The sequence below is a fragment of the Cyprinus carpio genome, chromosome B12, assembly GCF_018340385.1.
Source record: "Cyprinus carpio isolate SPL01 chromosome B12, ASM1834038v1, whole genome shotgun sequence".
Classification (NCBI taxonomy): Eukaryota; Metazoa; Chordata; class Actinopteri; order Cypriniformes; family Cyprinidae; genus Cyprinus; species Cyprinus carpio.
In genome coordinates, this window is record NC_056608.1 from 21,118,636 (window position 1) to 21,144,472 (window position 25,837).

Genomic DNA, 25,837 nt, shown 5'->3' on the forward strand with positions numbered 1-25,837 from the left:
TGCATGAATGTTTAGCACTCCGTAATGTCCATATCTTCTCGTTTTGTATATGAATAAATCAAAATGACAATGCAGGTGATTGACAAAGCATAGCGCGGTTTGAACGGCCCGCCCCCGCAGCTGAACTGGAAGTTTTGATTGTTTTTGCACCCGAGTCAGACCTGACTGTTACTGGCTGAAGTGTAGGGCTCCACTCCAGGAGTTTCTTGAAGTTGTTTGATCGGCTCGATTTTTTTTTTTTTTTTTTTGTACTTTGTACTTTTGGTGAAAAATAAATGTAGTGAAGTTGAATACTTTAGTTTTATTCTAATCAAAGAAAAAAAAAATACCACAATTTAATTACACTCAAGAAAGTAGAAAAAAAATGTAAAAATGTACTCAAGTACTGTAACAAAAGTATTTGTAATTAGTTACTTTCCACCTCTAGTTACGGAAGGATTGCAAAATTACTTATGCCATCTTGTGAATCACCAGCAAAAATATTTAAAATGTTGTGAATAACATATACTGCTTAGCCTGTAGTAGAACATTACTGTAGAGCCAAATATAATCAGCCAAATGAGTTGCTTTACTTTACTCCATAGCCAAATTTCAAAGAGCTTTTCATATTAGAGGCTATTTTTTTTTTTTCCTCCTACAGATGTCCAAAGCTATGTCAGGCTGAAAACGAACCCCCCAAAATCATGTTAGTTCTAGATTAATTGGTCTAATTATAATGTTTCTTTGAGCAGATTATTAGTCTGACGTTTCCCAGCAACATACATCAGATTCCATCAGAGCGGAAAATGAATGGGATGACCCAGAGAGAGCAGGCAAAAGAAAAACTACAATTAAAGATATGTCCATCTCACCGTGCAGCTGGAGTAATTATGAGACTAGGATTTAGATAAGAAACACACCGAGATAAAGAAGATGAAAGCACGAGTGATCATGCATTCGCCTTGATCACTGCTCACGCTGGGAGGGAGGGGTCTCATCATATAGGCTAATAGCATCTTTTACAACTAGGAATTTGTCGTTCATGGTGCACATTTAGGATGCACTGCTTTGATCATGGTTGAGGTTTTAATACTGAATGTGGGGATCATGATTTACAGTCATGTTAGGGCTGAAATACCTCTCTCTATAATTCTCTTTTGCTTTCTCTCACTCGGTGCATTCGTAATAAGAGTTACAGCCACTGATGCAGATGATGAAGCATATGGAAACAGCGCCAAGCTGGTTTACAGCATACTGCAGGGCCAGCCATATTTCTCAGTTGAACCTGAAACGGGTAAGCTGGAAAAGATGAGAGAACAAGCATGATTGAAATGATTAAAAGATGGGATACAATAGTATGGTGATACAGGATTTGCTAACATGCTTTCATACATGTGTGGGTGAATCGCAAAAAGCCTGTCGAGAATAGATGTCTTTATCATATTTCACCCTAAAACCAGAGGATAAGAAATTCTGTTTTGCATAAAGAAATGAAGACACACACATAAACACAATTTATAAGTCTGTCTTTTTTAGTTTGGATCATTTATATCTATTCCAATGTAAGAACGTATTTTAATTTATTTATTTTAGTGACTTTAGTATGATTTAAGTGTATGGTGCTTAAACGAAAAGCACATCAATTTTGCTCTCATGTACTAATAACCTTATCACAACATCATTTGAAGACTGGCATCCTACTCAATTAAAACTCACTCTTTAAAATACCCCAAGGCAGGGAATTCATTTCCTTGGTTGTGGGTTTTTTTTTTTTTTCCTCGTCCAACCTTCTTTTTTTAGCGTGACATTAAGATATAAATAATGAAGTCAGAGAAGCTCATTAGATAGCACCTAACAAAACCTGTGTCTGTCCATCCTGTCAGGCGTCATAAGGACGGCGCTTCCGAACATGATTCGAGAGAACCGGGAGCACTATCAGGTGGTGATTCAGGCTAAGGACATGGCTGGACAGATGGGCGGTCTCTCCGGGACCACTACAGTCAACATCACTTTCCTGGATGTCAACAACAGTCCTCCTCGATTCCCCCACAGTAAGACAGCACACGTTCTCCTCTCACATGCATTTGTTGACCTGAAAGAGACATCTTGACATCAGTATTGGATTTTGAATTAGAAAGGAACACAGAATCAACACAGGTGATGCATTCTGGGAGATAAATTTTTGACAGAAAACTTTATCCAAAGCAATTGGTAAAGCATTCATGCTATATTAAATGAATGTGTGTGTTCTCAGGGAATCAAAACCTTGACCTTGGCATTGTTAACAGCATGATCTACAATTTGAGCTACAGGAATAATTTCCCTTGCTGTAAATCTTTAACTCAAAGGGTTTGATGTACAAGCAGCCATTATGTAACACACAAAATTCAAAGCTTTCTTCTCAATCCACAAGCGATAGTTCACAAATGGAGGCCTTAACAGGTATACTAGCAAAAACAGACAGTTTTAGGTCAAGTAAAACTAAATTATGACTAATTTCTATGGAACTTAATTTACTCTTTTCCCGTCAAACACAGAATTTTCCATCTTCTGAATGAGTCTAGAATCACTCGATCAAAAGCACAGACGAGGAAGCCACCGAAACGAGCGTTCTCATATAAGCATATGGATATAAAAAATAATGCGATAAACAACACTAATCGCACATAAATGAAAACTCCCTAATGTTGCAGTGAAATGTCAATCCAAGAAGTGGTAAAGGACTGTGCGAGCTTTAGGAGTGCTGATAAAAGCAATCTACTGCATCTTTGCTTTGATCTTCATACTGAATATGATCCAGATAATAGTATTTGATAAAATTTGATTTTCTCAGCTTTTTGCTCAAAATGTAACTTTTTTTTTTTTTTATGAAACCTACTGTACCTACATTCAAGTGTTGATAAATCAAATCAAAAAGAATGCTCGAAGCTAGAATAAAACATATTTTTGTTGTTGTTGTTTAAAAGTAGACGGTCTGTTCTTTATTTTGATGTATTGCATGTTCAGATATTTATACAGCAAAATATTCTGGGGGCCTTGACATTTTAGTGAAAATCTTTAAAAATGCTGGTGGTGGCTGGCAACTTTTTTTCAAATACTCTGGTGGGGAAGAGAAAAATGCTATTGAAATGTCTAGAACAAAAGACCTAGAACAAGCCAGAAAGAGCATATCGAATGTACAAGCGTTTGACTGCCATTCAACGATTAAAAATTGATGCAGGCTAGATTATCAGAGTAATTATGAGCAGAATTGTGCTTGGATTTGCAGATAATGACCATATGAAATCAACTGTTCGGCAAGTTTCGCAAGCGATTTTTTATAAGAACCACAACACGCGTTTGTCACAGTTCAGCTGATTTATCATCTAAATGCTTGGGGCCCATTTCTCCTACTGACCAGGATGAGTCACAATGCGAACCCAGAACAAAATCTCCACAGAAAGAGGCTTTAATAGAGTGAGAGAGAAGGGTGGATAGAGAAAGAAGGATAGAAACTAGAAGACAGAGAGATGGAGAGAGAGAAAGAGAGCACAGCGGGAGCTTCATTTGGGGTGATAATCCTACTCTCTTTGCCACAGTCTCAAATCCAATACAAGAGTCACATCACAAACTGGGTTTAAAAGAACCTTCTCCAATGGCTCATCGGAGCTGAAATTCTATTAAAGAATAACCACTGAGAGGCAGCTTCGCTTTTCCCCGAGAGAAGGATAAACAAATAGACAAATGCACGCCGAAGCGGCTCGCTCGAGAACAAAGAGTTCGTACAAACACCTGCCTGTTTACTCAATTGATTTATTTTGCTCTCCTTCTCCAGGTACCTACCATCTCTCCACTCCAGAGTCGGCCGGAATCGGATCACCGGTGGGCCGGATCAAAGCATATGACGCGGATGTGGGAGAGAACGCCGAGATGTGGTACTCCATCCTGGACGGTGATGGGCAAGACATGTTCAACATCATCACGGACAGCACCAGCCAGGAAGGGGTGATAACGGTGAAGAAGGTAAACAGGCCCTATATCCAATGTTTAAAATATCACACTGTAAGTCGGCGGTTGGAAATAAAATCCGCACCATCCGCCACTCTTTCCCTCATTCTCATTCTCTCATTCTTTCGTATGCACACACGCACCCATACGAAGCCAAGTGCTTAAAAAGTAATCCCCTAAATCGAAGCCTTCGTGTCCTATCAACTTTACAAAGGTGCTTAATTCTATTCACAGCCCCAAAAGTCCCTTTTTCCCTTTTGTGTGGCACAGGGATCTATTTGCCTGCTGAAATCTGCCTATAGCTTATTTCCTCTCTCTGTCAGGTCAGGCTTTGACGAGGCTCAGGCAATTATGCAAATCTTATTGCTTAAACTAGAATGAAAGATAGCTACGGAAGAAGGCCTGAATGGGCGAAAGGTAAAAGATCGTACCTTGAGTCTTTAATCGTTTCATAATTAAAAGGCTGCATTAAAGCACGATGCCCTGCCTTTATGAAAAAGACATTCAACTCGGAAGAAAAGGGAGAGCGATAAGCACTCTTATGCAAAAACGAGCTTTCGATTTAGAAAACTTTAGGGCGACATTGCTAGAGCATGTCGTTAATCTGTGACCAAAAAGACCTGAGCTGAAACATATCAGAAAAGTAAGCCTTTCTTTATTCAGAAAGGTCGTGAAGACCGGACTAACCATCTTATCTTTGCTCTTGTAACCTTTCTCCCGTTCAGCAACTAGATTACGAGAGTAAGAGGTTGTACTCACTACGGGTGCAGGTGACCAACACGCATATAGATCGACGTTTTGAGCAACTGGGGCCTTTCAGCGACACGGCGATTGTCCGGATCACGATCACGGATGTGGACGAGCCTCCGGTCTTTAGTCGGGCCCTGTACATTTTTGAGGTGGACGAAGACACCCCTGCTGGTAGCTCAGTTGGCACGGTGTCTGCTCGAGACCCTGATACAATCAACCACCTGGTAAAGTAAGTACCTTTTAAACATATTAAACTTCACAAGCATAAACAATTAATTCTACTTTGCCGTTAGGAATCGTTAAACTTCATAACCTCAATTTTCTAATCATCCAATATCAAGCCTATAGAAATACCAAGCTGGGGTGCTAACATTACTAAGAATAGGAGAAAATTCAACACTCTTCTATTAGAGATCGCTAAGACATGTGACCAACTGGGCGGCAACGTCATCAGAACGCAAAGAATTATGGGTATGTTTGGCCAGTTTACCTGGGCTGGCATAGCAGGCTAGTGTTCTGGCATGAAAATAATGAAAAATTAGCGTGAAAAACAGAATATAATTGTACAAAAATGCAGCGGACTAAAGAAAACATTGTCGGACCATACCGCCTAAAAACTAAATCCTAATGCAAAGACGAAATATGACGAGAAAAAAAAAGGGAATCAAAGGACTGGATCCTTAAGAGCAGAGCGACTGGTCAAGGGACGTCAAACTGTTGCCCAACTTCCAGCACCCATATATTTACAACTACATGATACTAAGTGTTAGTGCATACACACACGAAGTTTTATATGGACTTTTTATAATGTAAATGTATTCATTTAAATGTTTTTACATGTTAAATATGTAAAGAAACTGAAATTAAGTTGGATTGTTACTACTATTTAAGTTATGTAATTGTGTTTGCAACCAAAGAACACTGATTTTGCACAATTATTCCTTAATACAGATAAAGCAGGCAGAATTTCATTCAGTCTTTGTGTATTTTATTTACAGACTTGGCTAAAAATCATTACATGTGAGAAGAGACATTACACAATCTTTTGGAAACAATAAACATTTACATATTAGATGTGAGCATGGTATATAATTCTCCAAAAGGGCTTGAACCGGTCTGTGTTCGTAGCTTTGACCTCAGTATGGCCGAGGTACAGAGAAGGGGTCCAGTCAGGATCACACTCCAACATTTCATAGGCAGGTTTGCCTGCAAACACAGTCACCAAATAAATTGCTATGTAGCCTAGATGTACAACATTTAAAACTGATTAACGTTACGCCTTAGTACGTTGGTAACTTAAGCTCATCTTTTAGCCATTTCATGCTACTTAACAGTTAACATTGGCCTAACGTCAAATCTAATGTTCTGGTTGAGTCAAACAAAACTGGTTATTTGCCCACAACATAACATTTACAGAGAGTAATTGTAACTTACCTTTGTGAAAATGTTTTGAACACACCATCGTGTGGAGTGTTATCGAAGGTAATCTTGGGCTCCTTACTGCTGCTAACTTTATCCATGCCATTCGTCAACTTTTTGTCACCTCTGAAACATGGCTTGTACTATTATTTTTCCACGCTGGTAAACGATAAAAGGATATTCCGTTCTTAAGCTTTACGCCACTTCTATCGTGAGAACGACTATTCCAGTTTATAACAGCGTTCTTCCCTCCATGCATAGAAGTCTGGCGCGTTGTGCCGCGGTTTCCCAAAATGCTTTGCGTTCACCACTGGGAATACGTCATGATGACGACACATTAGCAATCTCGGAATAAGTCCCGCCTTCTAAATAAAAGAGTCAGTGGTCAATTGGTAAAGTCACTATGGATACCATAGAAAAACGCAGCATCTGAAATCGAATACTTCCCTACTATATCATATGCGAAAAACAGTATGCCAAAAGACTAGTATGTCCAAATTCATAGTATATGCAAAACGGTTGGCGAAAAGTACATGGAAAACCTACTAGTTCCACCAGGATTCTCAAGTGTGCATTCGATGGACACTTTACTATCCTACGGGAGAGGATTTATTAAAAAAAAGTGAAGCGACGCAACTGACTCTGGTAGGTCATGTGATAGTAACAACATGGTGGATGTAGTACATTCAAATTTCATGATACTACCCTTACTCATACTATATAGAATGTACTTTTTAATAGTCGTTTAGTAAATTCGAATTCAAATGTAGTACTCAGATAGTACGTGATTTGGATGCATGCTTAGGACTTCACATGTACTGGACATTGGCTGGTCTGGCTGAAAATATAAACTTATTTAATGCTATTTGAGCATATCGAACAACATTTATGCGATCAGATTTCAGATTTTAAATGTTTTTTGTTGTTTTTTTTAAATATGAGTTTTGAGATTTCAAGATTTCCCCATTCAAATAGATAGGACTTGTTCTTGTATCTCAGAAATAACTTCCATTTGGCCACAGAGTGAACAGACTTTTCTTGAAAGGGACTTTGTCTAATAGGCATATGATATACCTTAGTCAGAGTATCACCATATTTCATTTTTAACAGGAATGAAAATGAGGTTGTGAGGGATAGAAGTGCGGTGCGTTCAATGGATTGTACTGTTGTTTAACAACATACCAGCTGTTCGGCTGATGAACTGCCAACGTGAGTTGTGAAAATTATGTGATCTAGGACCTTTAAAGCACTATATAAATAAAGGTGACTTGACATCTAACCTGACTAAGGCCTATTAGCATTAGAACAAGGACGATAGGACGATCGTGCTGCTGCATTTTGTGTGACGTGTAGTGATTATTCACATATTCAGTATGCATGTGTGTGTATAAAATATGAATTAGACTTATATAATATATTAATAATATATTTTTTTTTTTACATTGAATTATTGTTTATTTATACTATTTAGAATAGTACTTATAAGAACAGAATATAAATATTACATAAATAAACATTGATCAGATATATTTTAGAATATTAATTAGGCTTATTTGAAATAATTACACAATTTGAAATATTAAACTAAAAAAAAAACAGTATTCATAATAATTAATAATTAGCAAGGACATTTTGAGTGTCTGAAAGATGCTTTTTTGGCATAATGATGGAAATGGAAACTTGATTCTGCTTTAATGTTTTGATGCTCAAACTAACTTTGCGATGCTTTCTGTTGCACTCATTATATTAGTTTCATTACCATCCAAAGGCTTATTTAGCTAATAAGGAGGCTTCTGTCAACAAGTAATCTTAGCCATTGTAACAGGCAATTTAATGGTCCAGTAGAGATTTGAACAGAGGGACTCAGTAATTAAATGCTTTTGAATATGCAGTGAACAAACAAGCGGTTGCTTTCACCTTAGACACAAATAAAAGGTACAGCGGGGGAAAACAGCAAAATGACACCTTGAAAGTGTCTCCCAAAGCATCAGAACATAAAGTTCATTACGGTGTATGAAAATCAAGCAGAGCACGTCTTTGCCTTCCACATTTTGGTTGTTGATCAGATGTTTTGTGCTCGGTTAAATCCAATCCATCAACATGTTCCCAAGCGTGCGCGTGTGTATGTGTGTGAAGACGGGGGAAAAGCAAATTATTCATGGGGCCTCAGTTGGTGATTTCCCTCCGGAAGTTTGGCAAGATGAATACAGGCTCTGTTTTATCTCCCCCCTCCTTTCCTTTCTGAATTCAGACTTTTATAAGTCACAAAGTTGGTGTGAAAGAGTGTGTCTTGTCTCTCGTCTCCTGTCCATGTGCGCACTGTGCATGATTGTCTCAAAAGCTTGTCCTTCTGGCTTACTCATGCACGTCACACTCAGTTGCATATTTAAATGTCAGCAGAATATGTAAGTTGACGTTGATAAATGGGTTTAATAGGAAAGATTTCCTTTTCTTATTTCATGAAAACAAAAGGCAGGGGATCAACAGAGTGATTAGCATTCAGGCTCTTTCAAACGAGCCACTTCAAAATTCACAACACGCAATATGCGGTTAAGGATAATTGATAGTTGCTAGTTGCTTCGGCTAGGAAGGTGTTCGTCACAGCTGGCTATTCGATGCATAACGCATAATTGATTACCTAAAAAAATAGCACTTACTGGCACTAAGGTACCACTATTCTGCTGAGAAAAAAAAAAAAACTATATATGTATCTATTCTATTTTTATTCTAACTACTTGTTTTATTTTTTTTTCTTATTATAAAAAATTACATAAATTACAAATTAAAATTATATATATATATATATAATATATATATATATATATATATATATATATATAATAAAAAGAAAGCAAGTAGATAGACTAGAAAAAGAATAGGGGATGCTAGTGTTAGAGGGTAATTTTTTATAATAAGAAAAAAAAGAAAACAAGTAGTTAGAATATAAATAGTATAGAGAGTGCAAGTGTTAGAGAGTCAAATTACATATAATTACAGATATACTTAATAATGACACAAATAATGACTGACATATGTAATGGTGTTTGGAGTGACAGTGAAAAATCAGATTTGAAAAAAATCAGTGGAATTAATAGTAATTGAATTATTTTTAAATAAATAAATAAATAAAATGATCTAAAAATAGTTCAGAATATAAAATATAAAACCCAACATTACTAATTTCATAAATACTTAATATGACATTTATCTGCGTAGCTAACTTTTTTTCATTACATAAATAGTTCGATAAAAACCATTTGTGTGTAGTCAAGGGTTTTGAATTGATTGTGGTCTGAATACACTTCCTTCTGGAAGGTCCATCTTCTGGTGAGTCATTGTGGCAGAACTTACACCATAAAAACACTCCCAGCAGAAAGTAATTGAAATGCACAAGGCAGGTGATGATTACAAGAAGATTTTCAAGTCATTGAATGTCCCCTGGAGTACAGTTAAAATTAATAATTAAGAAACGGAAAGAGCCTGGCATAGCTGTAAATCCACCTAGAGGAGGATGTGACATTGTGCAAGAAGGAAACTCAAAAAAGGTTACAAGCGTCAGTAGATTGGAAAGACATTTGACATCTGTTACCCATGTCCTTCACCAGTCAGAGCGGAAAAGAGAAACCAACTGCTAAAAAAACTGTCATATGACATCTCGGCTACAGAAGGCATGTGGGAGACTTTGAAGCCAGCTGGAAGAAGGTTCTATGATCTGATGTATCTAAAATTAAGCTTTCTGGCCATTAAAATAAACACCACGTCTGGCCAAAACTACACTGAGCATCAGCAGAAACAAATCATCCCCACTGTGAATCATGGTGGTGGCAGCATCACGCTGAGGGGCATATATGCTTCTCTGCAGCAGGCCCTGGAAGGCTTGTGAGGGTAAAATGAAGGCTGCAAAATACACAGAAGCCCTGGAGGAAAACCTGACGGGGTCTGCAAGACACCTGCAGGAGGAGATTTGTTTTCCAGCAAGACAATGGCCAGAAGCATAAAGTCAAATATGGCTAAAAAAAAAAAAAACACAACTTGTGTCCTGGAGTGGCCCGAGTTCAGATCTCCAAACAAGCATTTATGGGTGGAATCATAATGTCCATACAACCTGTCAAAGGTGAAGCAGTTTTGAAAAGGAGAATGGGGAAAAACTACAATGATGTGCAAAGCTGAAGGTTTTTTGCTAAAACCTTGACTTGAAAAGCATGAATACTTACGGGGATGTGTGTCATTCAGATTTGACTTGAAAAAGCATTTTAAATTCCAAATCAGTTATTGATTTGAATTCAGCAGGTATAAAAAATTCATTTTTATCTAGAAAAAAGAATTTCATTTGAAACAATTTTCACTCCAAAATGTCACAAATAATCACAAGTAACCCAATGAATTAAACAAGAAATTTTAAATAAAGAAAGACTCAAATAGTATTTTCTTGTAAGTACTTACAGTAAGAGTATCATTCAATTTGTTTTAATTGCATTTCAGTAAACTTCACTTCCTGTCATTCCCAATTCTAATTCCAGTTCGACTTCTTTTGAGGTGTGGTCAATTGACTCAAATTCATGAATTGCTAAGTATTGCATCAAATAATGATTTTATGTTTAATAAGTTTAACCAATTAGTAGAAATATTTCAATAATGACACAAAAGAAGATTTTTCTGTTAAACGCTGTCAAAATAGCAAATGAAATCCTCTGTTGTTCAGTGCTGTAAAACAGCAGAACATAAAAACTTCCAAGAGGGTGAATACTTTTTTTTATAGATGCTGTAAACCAGTCCGGACCGGCATGAGAATTCAATATCTGGTCTTTTCAGCAGGGTAGTTTGTAGCCGCAGTCTTAAAACGCAGAGGTAAAATGTATAGTTTGTTGTCCTCTGCGTGTAACTAACATCAATGCGTTTGACGAGGGCAAATTTGTTCTCTAATAGAGATGTCAAATCAAATACACCCAACAGTTTGAAGGAAAATTAAACCAGTCTGGCTTAATTTATTTCAGGTCTAATAGAGATGTCATTTCAGGTTTGATTATGGGTGTGTGATGTACCCTTTTTGGGTTGTTTTTGCAGTGTTTTAAAAGATTTAGGACGTTGAGTACGTTTGGTTGATGTTAATGAGAGTTATATTGTCTCGATTTTATTGCATTCATTATTGTTTCAGATACACCATTGATCGCCACACAGACCTGGAGAGACTGTTTAACATCGATTCCAACAATGGGACCATCAGCACACTGCAGGGTCTGGACAGAGAAACTTCCAAATGGCACAACATCTCTGTTCTGGCAACCGAACTCAGTAAGTTTGCATTGTGAGCCTTTGCTGATATGAAATGGGATAATGCCGCAAGGTTTACTTATAACAATCCAGAAAGCTCTTGCCTTTTAATTCAATATTTCAATTTCAAACCATGAACTAGATATGGTAGCAAATTCATTTTCAGTTTTTTGTTTATTTCAAACCTGTTAAAATAATGTGCTATAAGATGGACTAAAACTTCTAGAGCCTCAAGATATTTTCAGAAATGGCTTAAACCACAGCAATACAATAAATGACTGATGACAAAAATCAAACTGTCACCTTGAGTTGTGGTTTAATTCATGCTTTCTGCATTCTCGGTAGAAGAATATATGCCTGGGGTAAAAGGCTGAAAGACAAATAGAGAGAAACAAAATTAGACCTCTTGAATGCAAACCGAATATCTTCCACAATTGCTGAAACGCATTCATCATTGGCATCTAGGTACTGCCCTGCAAACCAGAGTGCCGGTGTTTATCAAAGTGCGCGACGTGAATGACAATGCGCCTGAGTTCGCCATGTACTACGAGACCTTTGTCTGTGAGAATGTCAAAGCTGGTCAGGTATGCCGCAGTTTCATGTTTATTCATTGTTTCACACAAATATTTTATTAAACGCTCCTGCTTGCTTTGTTTTTCTGCTGTTCTGTGGAGCTTTAGAGCTACATTTCTGACTAGGATGTTTTTTTTTTTTTTATTACACAGTTCTACAGTATGTTGAATTAGAATGAATTGAAAACTGTGAATCATCTTAGCTTATTATGTTTCCAGCTCATCCAGACCATAAGTGCTGTGGACACTGATGAACCTCTTGTCGGGCACAAGTTTGTTTTCAGCCTAAGCACCATCAATCCAAACTTCACTGTCTTCGACAATGAAGGTAATTCAATGGAAAACCATTTCTGCATCAGATTGAAAATAGAAAGATAAGTTTAAAATAAGAAATACAATGTAAAATATAAATGCTGAGACAAAAGGTTGCAATTCCAAATATATATTAAAGTTTAAACAAAAATACTCTATAATAAGAAATAAATAATTTTATTCAGCAAGGACACATTCATTTGATTAAAAGTGACAGCAAAGACATTTAGAATGTAAAAAAAAAAAAACAAATTAGAATGATATTTCTGAAGAATCATGTGACTAAAGACAGGGGTAATTGATGCTAAAAATTCAGCATTGCATCACAGGAATGAATTCATTTCTTTTTTTTAAAAAAAATATTAAAATAGAAGCATATATTTTATACTGTAATAATGTTTCACATTATTATGAAATGTTTTCACTGTACTTTCAAAAAAATAAAATAAAAATAAATAAATAATTGAAAATATATATATACCGTACTGACCCCAAACTTTTAAACAGAAATTTAGTCACACAGCTGGGGGAAAAAGTTGCAATTATTTGCATATAAAATGGTTATATATGAAGTGGAATATGCAAACCACAAAGCCACAGTTAGGAGAAATAAAGTCACATTTGTGAGACAGAAGTTACAATTAAAAAGAAAAAAAAATACTTACCTATTAATTTTCCTCAAAGATGTCAAAGCAGATAGGGTGAATTATTTGAGGAACCTGTTTGAAAACAGTCACTATTTCTTTTACAGTTCCATTTGGTGCCACTAGAGGCACACATAACACACTTAACCTTGCAATCGGCTACAGCTCTTCATTGTTGGTATCTTTGTACTTAAAAACAGTTTCAGCACAAGTTATAGTACACTACTGATGCACATCTGTCATGCAAGCAAACTGCATACAGTTACTGTGTTTTAATTAATTCAAAACATATTATGCACGATGCCAAAGACGCAACAATTACATTGCTAGCTAAAACGCAGTTCAATACTTAAGCTTTGAAAACAACAGTCTATTACACACTAGTCTCAGTATCTCTTTTGATCTTGATATAATTGTCTTGCAGACAACACAGCGAGGATCCTGACCCGCCGGGGCAGCTTCAACAGAAGAGAAATGAGCTCATACCTGCTACCTGTCGTCATCTCAGACAACGATTACCCCATCCAGAGCAGCACCAGTACGCTGACGGTCCGCGTTTGTGCATGTGACAGCCGTGGGAATGTGCAGACATGCAGTACCGAAGCCCTGCTGCTCTCAGCTGGACTCAGCACCGGAGCCCTGGTGGCAATCTTACTCTGCATTTTAATATTACTGAGTAAGTATTGAACTCCTGTAAATATACAGCATTGGGACATGTTTAACTATTTAAAAACATTTATACGGCCCTGCATGGTGCCACTCTGAACATGATGCCCCTGGGCAGATGCCCAATTGTCCATATGGTTAATCCGGATCTAATTTAGGCTACCCTGAACATAGTATCCCTCTTAACTTGCATAATTTTTGTTTACTCTAATGCGTAATATAAGTCCTCTAACCATATATAGTGCACTTTCTAAGAAGCATTTCATATATCATCTATATGCACTGATGTAACTGCATTACAGACTGAACTCTGAAAAAAAGTACAAACACTGTGGCTCTGCAGTGCAATAACAAGGCTCAAACAGAGACAGGAGAAAGGTTGTTGGGTTTCTAGCTGTTTGTCTTGTTGCATCTTACCTCTTCAGGTCAGAAGTCGTTGCAGGCTCAGAACAGGGTGTGTTTACTCAGAAGATACATTAATCACCTTCTGATGAGGAGAAGACTTTACTTTAGCACAGTGGTTTGATTGGCTGTGGACTTCAGAAGTGGCCACACATTATGTTCTACGTTCTAGTGGATCCGCAAACCTGGCCGGTTTATCACAGTCGTTGTCTGTGTCTTACACCTTTCAAAAATGTTGATGTACTGTCAGTAGATCATTTAAAACTAATTTGTAGGTAGGTTGGTAGGTACATAGATAGGTAGATAGATAAATAGACAGACAGACAACACAGACAGAGACAATACAGACAGACAGAAAATACAAACAAACAAAGAGACAGACAGACATTACAAACAGACAGACAGAAAGACAAAGACATAGACAGACAAATAGACAGATAAAGAGACAGACAGATAACACAGATAGAAAACGAGACAGACAGACAGACTAAAATAGAGAGATAGATAGACAGACAGAGAGAGATAATAAAAAATAAGTGCTTGTAACATCTCAGCGATGTGTCTGGCGAGCAGAGCGTAATGCATCCTGACCTCTTGTCCTGCTATTCTGATGATGCAGCACAGTGTGGGCCGTGCGGCATCCTTCTTGCGATGTTTATTTTGTTATTTATTCATTTTTACTCTGAATTTCTCCAAATATTTCCTCCAAACAATCAAAAAGTAGGGCACCCCATTAAGACATTACTGTAGGTGCTCTCTCTCGTTCTTTGCTTTCCTCAGAAAGTGCAGCGGTGTGGAAAAACAGCTTTCATTATTAAATGTATGCAATTGACAAAAAGGCCTTTGTGTTCTTTTTCGGCTTAAGTAGGTCGCATGCTCCTTCTTGACGTCCTACAAAGCCACTTGTGCAAAGTAATGCAGTATGAAAGCGCAGCTGGTTCTGAACAGCATGTGTCTGTGTTGTTTCTGCAGAAAAAAATGAAAATATGTTGTGCTTAAGTCAAAGCATCCATCAATAAGTAATTGTTCAAACTGCTGGTGAGTGCATCTCTAAAGTCTCCAATCTCACCTGAGGAAATCCGTCATCATTCTGCATTTTCTATTTTCTGCCTCTGTACGAATCGGTAAAACGAAATATTTTCAGGAACTTTGCTGTCTATTATTTATGCTGGCCAAAGCGGGCTCCATTTGTTTATACATATTAAAGACATACTGTAACATCTATTTTGAAATAAAATAGCTATGTTTCAAGTAAAGACTTTTACTCCAGCATCAAAACTTCTTCATGCATCAGCTGTGTTGTGCACCACCAATTTAACTTGGCCAAAGTTAAACTCAGAGTCCTAACAAATTCAACATAGAACCTGTTTGCAGCTGTCCTCTCGCATGCATTACATATTCAGTGTCTAGCCTAACTTTTCACCCAGTGATTTTCTTTACTGATGATATCGTAACGTACAAACCAAAGTAGCAAGAGATGTTAAAAATTGTCAAAGTTCATGAAGACATCAAAAATGCTTCATAATTTATTACTTTTAAGTCATGGCGCCTCAGTTCTTAAACTCATTTAAATTCACCAACAGCATCCTGATTTTTTTTTTTTTTTTTTTTTTTTTTTTTCGATGTACTGTATCAAAGTTGGTGTTGGTGAAGCTGTTTTAAAATGTCAAGCTACAAGCTTCTCAAAACTCACAAGTAGCTAAACTTTTGGGAAAAGCAGTTTACTTTACTGCTTCTTTTACACGACACTACTTACAGCACTAAAAAGAAGAATCATTTTAAACTTTATCATGTTTAAATGCCAACACATATTTTATATTCATGAGTACATAGAGTTCAGTCATAAGTCATAAAGTAAACAAAGCACTGTTCTCACTCAAATTAGTGTGGTTAAATATTTAGAATAAATAAGATTTTTTTAAAGTTTTTTTTTTTTTTTTTTTTTGGTAAGATGTCTTGTTCACAGTGACTGAATTTATTTGATAAAAAGATGCAGTAAATACCTATTAATATAAATAATATTTTCAGAAACTGTGATACACTACCATTCAAAAGCTTGGGAATATGAGCTACACACACACACACACACACACACACACACACACACACACACACACACACACACACACACACACACAAACACCTTACATTATAAGCAAACATTAAGAATTTAAGAAGTTAAATTCTGTAAGTACTCTACATGGCCCCTTTAAATTCCACCCCAAAATTATATGTCCATATGTATATGTTTCTACCCATTACACAGCACAGACAATTGTGCGCCGTGTGTTCAACCACTCCTGCCATCTCATATTCTGCTGTTCCCCTGTGCAGGCACCATCTAGTCCACCACCAATCCTCTCTGGGCAAACTTAATATGGATATTTTCCCCTTTATCCTTCTCCATTTTCAGTATCTTCCCCTAAACCCGTCTACTGGTGCTGAGTGGGCAGGCTACAGAGGGCAGATTTTTTTTTCCTGAACAAACTATTGCATATTTGTTTTTGTTTTTTTCCTCAGGCTCCTACTCTCCATTTGCCCCTCATTTTACATCCTTTCCTGTTGCACCTTTTTCTGATGAGCTGGCTAATGCAAAGCCCAGAATATACACTAATAGAGAAAGTAGCTGCTTTACGTGGCCAGAGCGAGAAATATCCGCATCCAGCCCACACTCTTCCACCAGCATTTCCCTTCCAGATCACAGAATGAGCCCTGCACACACCACAGGCCCCCAGGCTGGGCAGAACACAGCATGTTGCCCCCCACCGCTCCTTCTTCATAATTAACACCTGAGTGGGAGGCAGGGGCGAGCTCTCCGATTACCTGCTGGGAGGAGAGAGCAGCCACTGAACAGGAAAAACAAGCTGCAAACTACAGCACCTGTTCCCTGTTTAGGACCATAATTCCCTCTTCTCATCTCGTCTAGCTCAACATACTGTATGAACATTATGTGGTGATTTCACCAAACAGTGGCAGTACTTGACATGATGCATTTCAGCGCAAAGGCCTGCATCTTAAACAGCGGCATCTGATATTTTTTATTGTTTTGCAAAATTAATAAAATATCATATTTTGTTTCTTTTAAAAAGGTGCAATTAAATACACTAAATCTAAAATTCTAAGCAAATTAACCGTTTTGACGGTCTAGTTGATGAAAATTGAAAAATGACCAAAAAATAAATAAATAAATTGTTCTGCAATTTATACATCTATGAATACTGCATTCTATAAATTACATAGACATATAATTTAAAATATAGGAATGTCATTATAGCAATAGACTATAAATTCAGATCGAATGATACAACTTATTCTGCAAAACATAATTCATAATTAATATTTTATAACTTCATGAATTATGGGGCTTTTTTAATCTAATTAATTACACAATGAGGGAATTAATCTAATTAGTCACAAATTAATCAGACCTCAAATTTGGCTGAGAAATCACACCCGAAAAAAAAAATTAAAGTCATTATTGTGCTAAATGCGAAAACCATCAAATATAATTTATCACACATAAACAGTATTTATTTAGTTAGTTAGCTCATACAATGGAAGTCAATGGTAACCAAAACAGTTTGGTTACCAACATTCTTCAAAATATTTTCCTTTATGTTCCTTTATTTTTTTATTTTATTTTTTATAGCCCTAATAATTAAAATTCTTAAGAAAAGCATACTAAAAGCAATTTTATATTTAACCATTCAGTTCAGTTCAGTTCAATTTAATCAATCAATCAGATTAATAATAATAATCATTTTTAAATCATCATTACCATGACCAAATCATAACTCAGTCAATTAAAAATAATAGATTAAAAATAGAATACACTCCTAAAAATAAAGGTGCTTAAAAAGTTCTTCACAGCAATGCCATGAAAGAAACATTTTTGGTTCCACAAAAAACTATTCAGTCAAAGCTTCTTTATGGAATCATTAGACAAAAAGGTTCTTCTATGGCAACGTGAAGCACCTTTATTTTTAAGAGTGTAGAATAATAATAGACATAAAACACTGTAGGAAGGCTTGACACATCTTTTTTTCATTTTTATGTCCTTGCATTTTAACAGTACTTTATATATATATATATATATATATATATATATATATATATATATATATATATATATATATATATATATATATAATACTAATTATTATTAGAAGTATTATCTCTATGCTCTTACTCAAAAAAAGGTACTGTTAGAATAAGAAAAAAAAAAAACCTTGTGTCAAGCCTTACTGCGGTGCCTTACATCTGTGCCCTTTGAAACCTTGCAAATTTGTAATTCACATGAGAAGAACGCAAACCCTTTTTTTTATTTCTTACACAATTTTAAAACTGCAAGGTGACTGCTCCAGGCAGTATAAGTCTTTATCTGCATTACAGTGTGTGTCTTTCTTCTGTATTCATGAGTACCTTAAGCGCATGACACCTTTTGAAACACACTCCTCTGTATCTCAGCTAAGCTCTCTGTAGTGCTGTGTGCTGCTCACTGGGTTCTTATCCGAGTGCTCTGCTTTAGCCATCCAAGAACAGCCTGTGATTCTCCGGCAGTCCTTTCTTCTCGCCGCAGTGATTGAGATTATGCACGCTTTCTCTATCTGTTTCTCTGAGCAGCCGCAAAACTGCTTTTTTTAGCTGACTCAGTGCTTCTGTTTTCGGTGACTGTGACAATTTTATTGTCCTAGCCATTGGTTGTCTGGTCTGTCCCTGATTGAATTAACTAAACCTAATCATAAGTCTCACTCTCTGGTGTGCTTGTTGCCATAGCAATTGTACTCTGTATCTTTTTACAACGGTACAGCAAAAGCAATGACGTGCTTTGTGTTTTGTTTAGAGTTGTGAACATGCAGTCTCAGTTGAATGATGGGAAAACTACATTGAAACTGTAGCTAGCTAAGCTCAAAGCTATTTCAACAAGCTACACTACTCTGAAAAAAAATGATGTAGAAACAATTTGCAATCAGAAATTTCACAAATGATTACATTGAAATGGCAGTTAATACACTGAATAGTTATAGTTCACCCAAAAATGAAAATTCTGTCATACTCTCCATTTGTTCCAAACCCAAAGGCCTACTAGATTCTTTCTTCTGTTGAACACAAAAGATGATATTTTGAAGAATGTTGTTGACCAAACAGTTGACGGCATCCAGTATGAAAAGAAAAAAGAAAGAAAAACAAATCCAATGGAAGTCAATGGCTACCGTCAACTGTTCGGCTACCAACATTCTTCAAATACCTTTTCTTCAAATATAATATCATATAATATCATTCTTCAAATATCTATTTATATTTAATAACTGTGTACAAGCAACTAACTACAAGTAACTTTAGTAACTTTAAATTATAGCTATTATATAACATAACTATACAATGCAAATGTAGAATTACATATAATAATGAAATACAATTGCATAGATCAAATAATATCTCAAAAACTTATTAATGAAGGCATCTGAATCAATATATTGCTGTAAACTTAGGACATAAAATAGGACACACATATCAATGATTATTATTCTATTTTTTATATATATATAATTTCATGTATGTGAATCACCTGAATGAACCAACTCACAAACACAGTGTGACCAGTTTAGTCTGAATTGTAAATGAATGACTCTTATGAGGCTTTTAAAAAAAGAATTGTATAAAAAATACTTAGAAAATCTGGTCTAAGCAAATCTGATCAGTTTCTGACATCTTTCTGAAAAGTCGATTTAGTCCATGTGTATGCTACCACACTCTTAAAAGACAAAATTATAAAGTTATCATTTATAAGAATTATATGTTGGAGCAACAATATTGATCACACATCCTATATATATATATATATATATATATATACAGTACAGACCAAAAGTTTGGAAACATTACTATTTTTAATGTTTTTGAAAGAAGTTTCTTCTGCTCATCAAGCCTGCATTTATTTGTTCAAAAATACAGAAAAAAATGTAATATTGTGATATAATATTACAATTTAAAATAATTGTTTTTTAATTTATTATACTTTAAATTATCATTTATTTCTGTGATGCAAAGCTGAATTTTTAGGATCATTATCACATGATCCTTTAGAAATCATTCTATTATGATGATTCATTATCAAAGTTGGAAACAGTTCTGCTGCTTAATATTTTTTCAGAACATGTGATACTTTTTTAGGATACTTTGAATAAAAAGTAAAAAAAGATGGAAACAGTTCTGTATGTTTTTAAAATATAAATATTTAGTAATAACAATATGCACAACTGGTCAGTAATTTGGGGTCAGTAATTTTTTTTTCTTTCTTTTTTTAAATAAAATCAATACTTTTATTCAGCAAGGATGTGTTAAATTGATAAAAAGTGATAGTAAAGAAAATATATTATTAGAATATATATTATTAGAATTATTTTTTTTTTTTTTTTAATAAATGCAGTTCTTTTTTACCCTTTTATTCATCCCTAAAAAAGTTTCACATGTTCTGTTTCCAACACTCATAATAAATCAGAATATTAGAATGATTTCTAAATGATCATGTGATAGACTGGATGTTACATGTGACACTGAAGGCTGGAGTAATGATGCTGAAAATTCAGCTTTGCATCACAGGAATAAATTATTTTTTTTTAAAGTATATTCAAATAGAAAAACTATTATTTTAAGTTGTAATAATATTTCACAATATTACTGTTTTTTCTGTATTTTTTGATCAAATAAATGCAGGCTTGATGAGCAGAAGAGACTTCTTTCAAAAAACATTAAAAATAGTAATGTTTCCAAACTTTTGACCTGTACTGTATATATATGTATATATATATATATATGTGTGTGTGTGTGTGTGTGTGTGTGTGTGTGTGTGTGTGTATAAATGTGTATATTTTTTTTACATTTATTTTTAGGTGTCCTTGTTACACATTACATGTACTTACTATTATAATAACACTCAGTTATGCATAATTACATGCAATTAACCCTAAGACAAACCCTAATCCTAACCATATAGTAAGTGCATGCAGTTCAAAATATTACTCCAATATTACACTATAACAAGGACACCATAAAATAAAGTTTAACCAAAAACAGAAACAAAGAAAACATTTTCAAGGTTCAGAACTACTTCAAAATGTCACGTGCAATTCAATATTTCACTCGGCGTTTCATTATAATTACTTGTGCAACTTACTACGTTCTGAGTGGAAATTTTTTCAAAACCAATTTTATTTACAGCATAGTCAAGATTTTTTTCCAAACAAAAAACTCTATAAAATAGAGAATGTCCCTGAAAACCTTGTGATCATTTAGCTAGTAGTGAAATTATCTGTAATTTAAAAATATATCACGGCACTAAAACAAATGGTATTTTAAATTCTGAATGAAATAGCATACCACTTTTAACAACTTTGAATGTATTGAAGACATATTATCCTGCAAAAGCCTTTAGGAAGCATTGCTTCAGTTCTGTAGTTACCAGAGTGTCAGGTGTCTCAGTGACATTCAGAATGCATGACTATCACAGAGCTTTGTTCAGCTTGATTTGCACCATGCTGATGATATCATTTCATTCGTCTGTCTCTGTCTCCATAGTGATTGTGGTATTGTTTGCGGCCCTGCGGCGTCAAAAGAAAAAGGAGCCCCTGATCATCTCAAAAGAAGACGTCAGGGACAACGTGGTCAGCTACAACGATGAGGGCGGCGGAGAGGAGGACACGCAGGCCTTCGACATCGGAACCCTGCGGAACCCTGAGGTCATCGACACCAACAAACTCCGCCGGGACATAATGCCTGAAATGCTGTTCCCCTTCCGCCGCACGTCCCCCATCAAAGACAACACAGACGTGAGGGACTTTATCAACGGACGGCTGCATGAAAACGACTCGGATCCCACAGCGCCACCTTATGACTCCTTGGCTACCTACGCCTACGAAGGCAACGGCTCTTTGGCGGAGTCCCTCAGCTCTCTGGAATCGGCCGCCACCGAGGGGGACCAAGAGTTTGAATATCTGAGTCACTGGGGTCCACAGTTCAAAAAACTGGCGGATATGTATATAGGGCAGGAGTCCCAGAGAGAGACTTAAAGCGGATATGCAACACAGCACACTTAAATATATCTCAGAGCACTAAATTAACACATACATACTGAAGTCTCCCGCTGTTCTCTGCTGTGTAACGCATATAGACGAATCTACGAAGACTTGAACATCGCGCTCAACTACTGGAAACTCTTCACATAGACGTTCACTTTTCTCTGTCTACTTTAACTTTGTCCTCTTCTTCTTCTGGTCTCTCGCTCTCTCTCTTGCTCTATCTTTCTTTCTTTCCTTCCCCCCAAAAGAATCAGTACAGATGCCTTTTAAGATTAGGGATTTGTTGTAATCAATGGTGTGGACAATGTGTTTTATAACCAAGGTGAGTGATAGTAGCTTTCTATACTATTGATGTTTATGGCTAAAAGAAAAAAAAACAAAACAAAAAAAAACAGACGAAAATAATAATAAAAAAAGCTTAGCTTTTATTGCAGACCAAGTCTAAAATAGGTGCAGTATGTGTATAATATGTTTTACAAGTATGATCATTATGTAAACTACTTGATATCTCTGTTTAAGAGGCAGTTTTCCTGTGGAAGGTTTATATGGGTTCTGTCAAACTGTGGATTCATTTCAGAACATAGAGATAGAGCTGTACAATGAATTGTGTACTTGTAGAATATCAGTCATTCTGTTCATGTCGTTTGAATGCAGTCGCATTGTTTTATACAGTATTTATATTTTTATACTTATTTTGATAATAAACTTTTTAAAATCTTTCCTCTTTATTGTTTGTTCACAATTTAAAGCTGCATTGGATTCAACATTTTGTACGGCTTTCAAAAAATACATTTTCAAACAAATATATTTTATATGGACAATGTAGGGAAAAAGTCTTTTCATTCAGATTTCCAAAAATTAATAAATAAAAAATGAATAATTTAGTATATAATTTAGTAAAAATAATAATAATAACTATTAAATATATATATATATATATATATATATATATATATATATATATACACTGTATACATATATATATAATTATTAATATATATATATATATATATATATATATATATATATATATATATATATATATATTATATATGCTGTGTGTGCACTTTGGATGGGTTAAATGCAGAGCACGAGTATGGGTCACCACTTGGCTGTATGTCACGTCACTATATATATATATATATATATATATATATATATATATATATACACACACACACATATATTATTAATTTTATGCTATAGAAATGAAATGATGAGGTGTGTTCTGTGAGGTGTTATATTATAGTGCAGTGCTGGTTTACAGACTTTGAAATATCAACATACTGAAAGGTCTAATATATACACGGTTTGCATATGTACAGACATACAGTTCTGTACAAATCCTCAAATTTGAATAGTCAGAACAGGAATTCCCAGCAACAGGTGACTAGTTTGCATACAACTTATAAATGAATACCCATGAATACTAACGCGATCATGTTGGCTGCACACTGAAAAGTTTCCTCACTTGAATCAGCTGTCCTTAATTGAACCCAACAGGGTTTAATCTTAAAAACACAGTTTGTCTTCCCTGCCCTCGATAATAAATGAAAACTGAAGTCATTAACCAATTAACCGATAGATGGGCTGTCATTCCAACCCACCTAATGATAGTTTAAAGTTACAAGGCATATTTTAAATATACTGCAGTGTCAATATGGCCTGCTGCATTTAATTAAGGGTTTGATGGATTACGACACACACTAATTATCAAAAATGTAGCTGCAGTCTGTGGCTTTATGTTCTAAATGAAGTGTTTCTTCAAACCAAGGCTTTTTCCATTCAGTACATAGACATGTTACGTTGATCATTTAAAAAAAAAAAAAAAAAAAAATTCTGATAATGTTTTTCTGATATTAGTTTGTCCACAGATAGAACCGCAGCATGTCTGTTCTCATTCGAGTGTAAAGGCCTTTGGTTGCGGTCATGGCCAAGCTGAGGTAGAGTATAATTGGCATTTTATTTCATTAACTCTAGACCGCTATTACACGGGTAAGGTTAACGGAGAAATAAGCATCTATTAGGACTGCCGCTGCCCTCTTTTCTATCCTGACCTTGAATAGCTCAATAATAATAATCGTTCTTTTGACAATGTAACTATTACAATCTTCTCTTAATGCCAAAGCATTTCCCATTTTCCGTCTTCCCTCGGAGGACCTGTAAAATTTGTGACCTTCACTTCCAATGATAGGCAGCAGCTCCCAGTGAACACAGAAATCGGTTCTGAAAAGCAAAAAATTAAAACACTCCATCTGCACACTGTCAGGGAAATGTTTCTATTACAGTGAAAGATGATGCAAATCACTAATCTTTTTCTATATGTAACTCCCAGATCCATAGTATTTGTGTAGGCAATGTCAAAAAATAAATACAAATAAATAATAAATAAACTAATGTTAGTAAACTAATTGTGATATTTCAGTTTTCAATATATACAATAAAAAAATTATACACAGTTTTTATACGATTTTATATACAATTTGTGAATTATTTAAAAAAAACAACAACAAACAACAACAAAAAAAACCTTTTATATTTGAATATATTTCAAAGTGTAATTCGTTCCTGTGATGGCAAAGCAACATTTTCAGCATCGTTACTCCAGTCTTCAGTGGCACATGATCCTTCAGAAATCATTTAATATGCTGATTTGTTGCTCAAGAATTACTGATTATTATCAGTGATGAAAACATTTGTGCTGCTTCATATTTTTGGGGGAAAAATAAAAGTGTTAATTTGTTTTCTTACTTGACCCAAACATTTGAATGGTAGTTTTATTACATTCTACACAAAAATATAAAGCATCACAACTCTATTTAACATTGATAATAATCAGAAAACTGTCTTGAGAAACAAACCAGCTTACAAAAATGATTTCTGAAGGATCATGTGACAATGAAGACTTAAATAATGATGATGACAGTTCAGCTTTTCATCATATAAATAAATTACATTTTACAATCTATTCACATAGAAAAGTTATTTTAAATAAATATTAATAATATTTTACTTTTTTTTAATGCAGCCTTGGTGAGCAGAAGAGACATTCAAAAATAAAAATTATATATATATATACACACAATGGTCTGAAAAAGTTTTTGCCCCTTTCCTGTTTTAATTATTATTATTTTTTTTTTGTTATATTTGTCATACTTGAATGATTCAGATCATCAAAAAAAAAAAATAATAATAATAATAATTTTACACAAAGATAACCCAAGTAAATACAAAATGCAGTTTTGAAATAATTATTTCATGTATTAAGGGAACAAAGCTGTCCAAACCTGCCTGTCACTACATGAAAATGTAATTGTCCCCTAAATCTAATAACTGGATGTGTCACCCTTTGCAGCAACAACTGCAATCAAGCGTTTGCGATAACTGGCACTGAATCTTTTACATCGCTCTTCTTTGCAGAATTGTTTTAGTTCAGCCACATTGGAGGGTTTTGAACAGGGTTTTGAACAAGCATGAACAGACTGTTTAAGGGCATGCCACAGCATCTCAGTTGGTTTTAAGGCCAGACTTTGACTTGGCCACTCCAAAACCCTCATTTTGTTTTTTCTTGAGCCATTCAGAGGTGGACTTGCTGGTGTGTTTGGGATCATTGTTCTGCTGCATAACCCAAGTGCGCTTGAGCTTGAGGTCACAAACTGATGGCAGGACTCCCAGTGAAAAATGAAATTGGGTCTGAAAAGCAAAACATTTAAATACTCCATCTGCATACTGTCAGGCAAATATTTTGATTACAGTG

The 25,837-nt window shown here is 35.3% G+C and overlaps 1 protein-coding gene across 1 annotated transcript in view; it reads left to right on the forward strand.

The window, feature by feature from the left end:
* LOC109075898 (cadherin-10-like) overlaps nt 1-22,755 on the forward strand; it is a 53,428-nt gene extending 30,673 nt beyond the window's left edge. Inside the window, exons 4-12 of the mRNA XM_042735941.1 lie at nt 1,153-1,273; nt 1,863-2,030; nt 3,794-3,981; nt 4,692-4,945; nt 11,291-11,427; nt 11,872-11,990; nt 12,198-12,306; nt 13,359-13,610; nt 21,581-22,755. Of these exons, the coding sequence (XP_042591875.1) occupies nt 1,153-1,273; nt 1,863-2,030; nt 3,794-3,981; nt 4,692-4,945; nt 11,291-11,427; nt 11,872-11,990; nt 12,198-12,306; nt 13,359-13,610; nt 21,581-22,071 (1,839 nt within the window). The 3' untranslated portion in view covers nt 22,072-22,755. The remainder of the gene's footprint in view (nt 1-1,152; nt 1,274-1,862; nt 2,031-3,793; nt 3,982-4,691; nt 4,946-11,290; nt 11,428-11,871; nt 11,991-12,197; nt 12,307-13,358; nt 13,611-21,580) is intronic.
* The last annotated feature ends 3,082 nt before the right edge of the window (nt 22,756-25,837 follow it).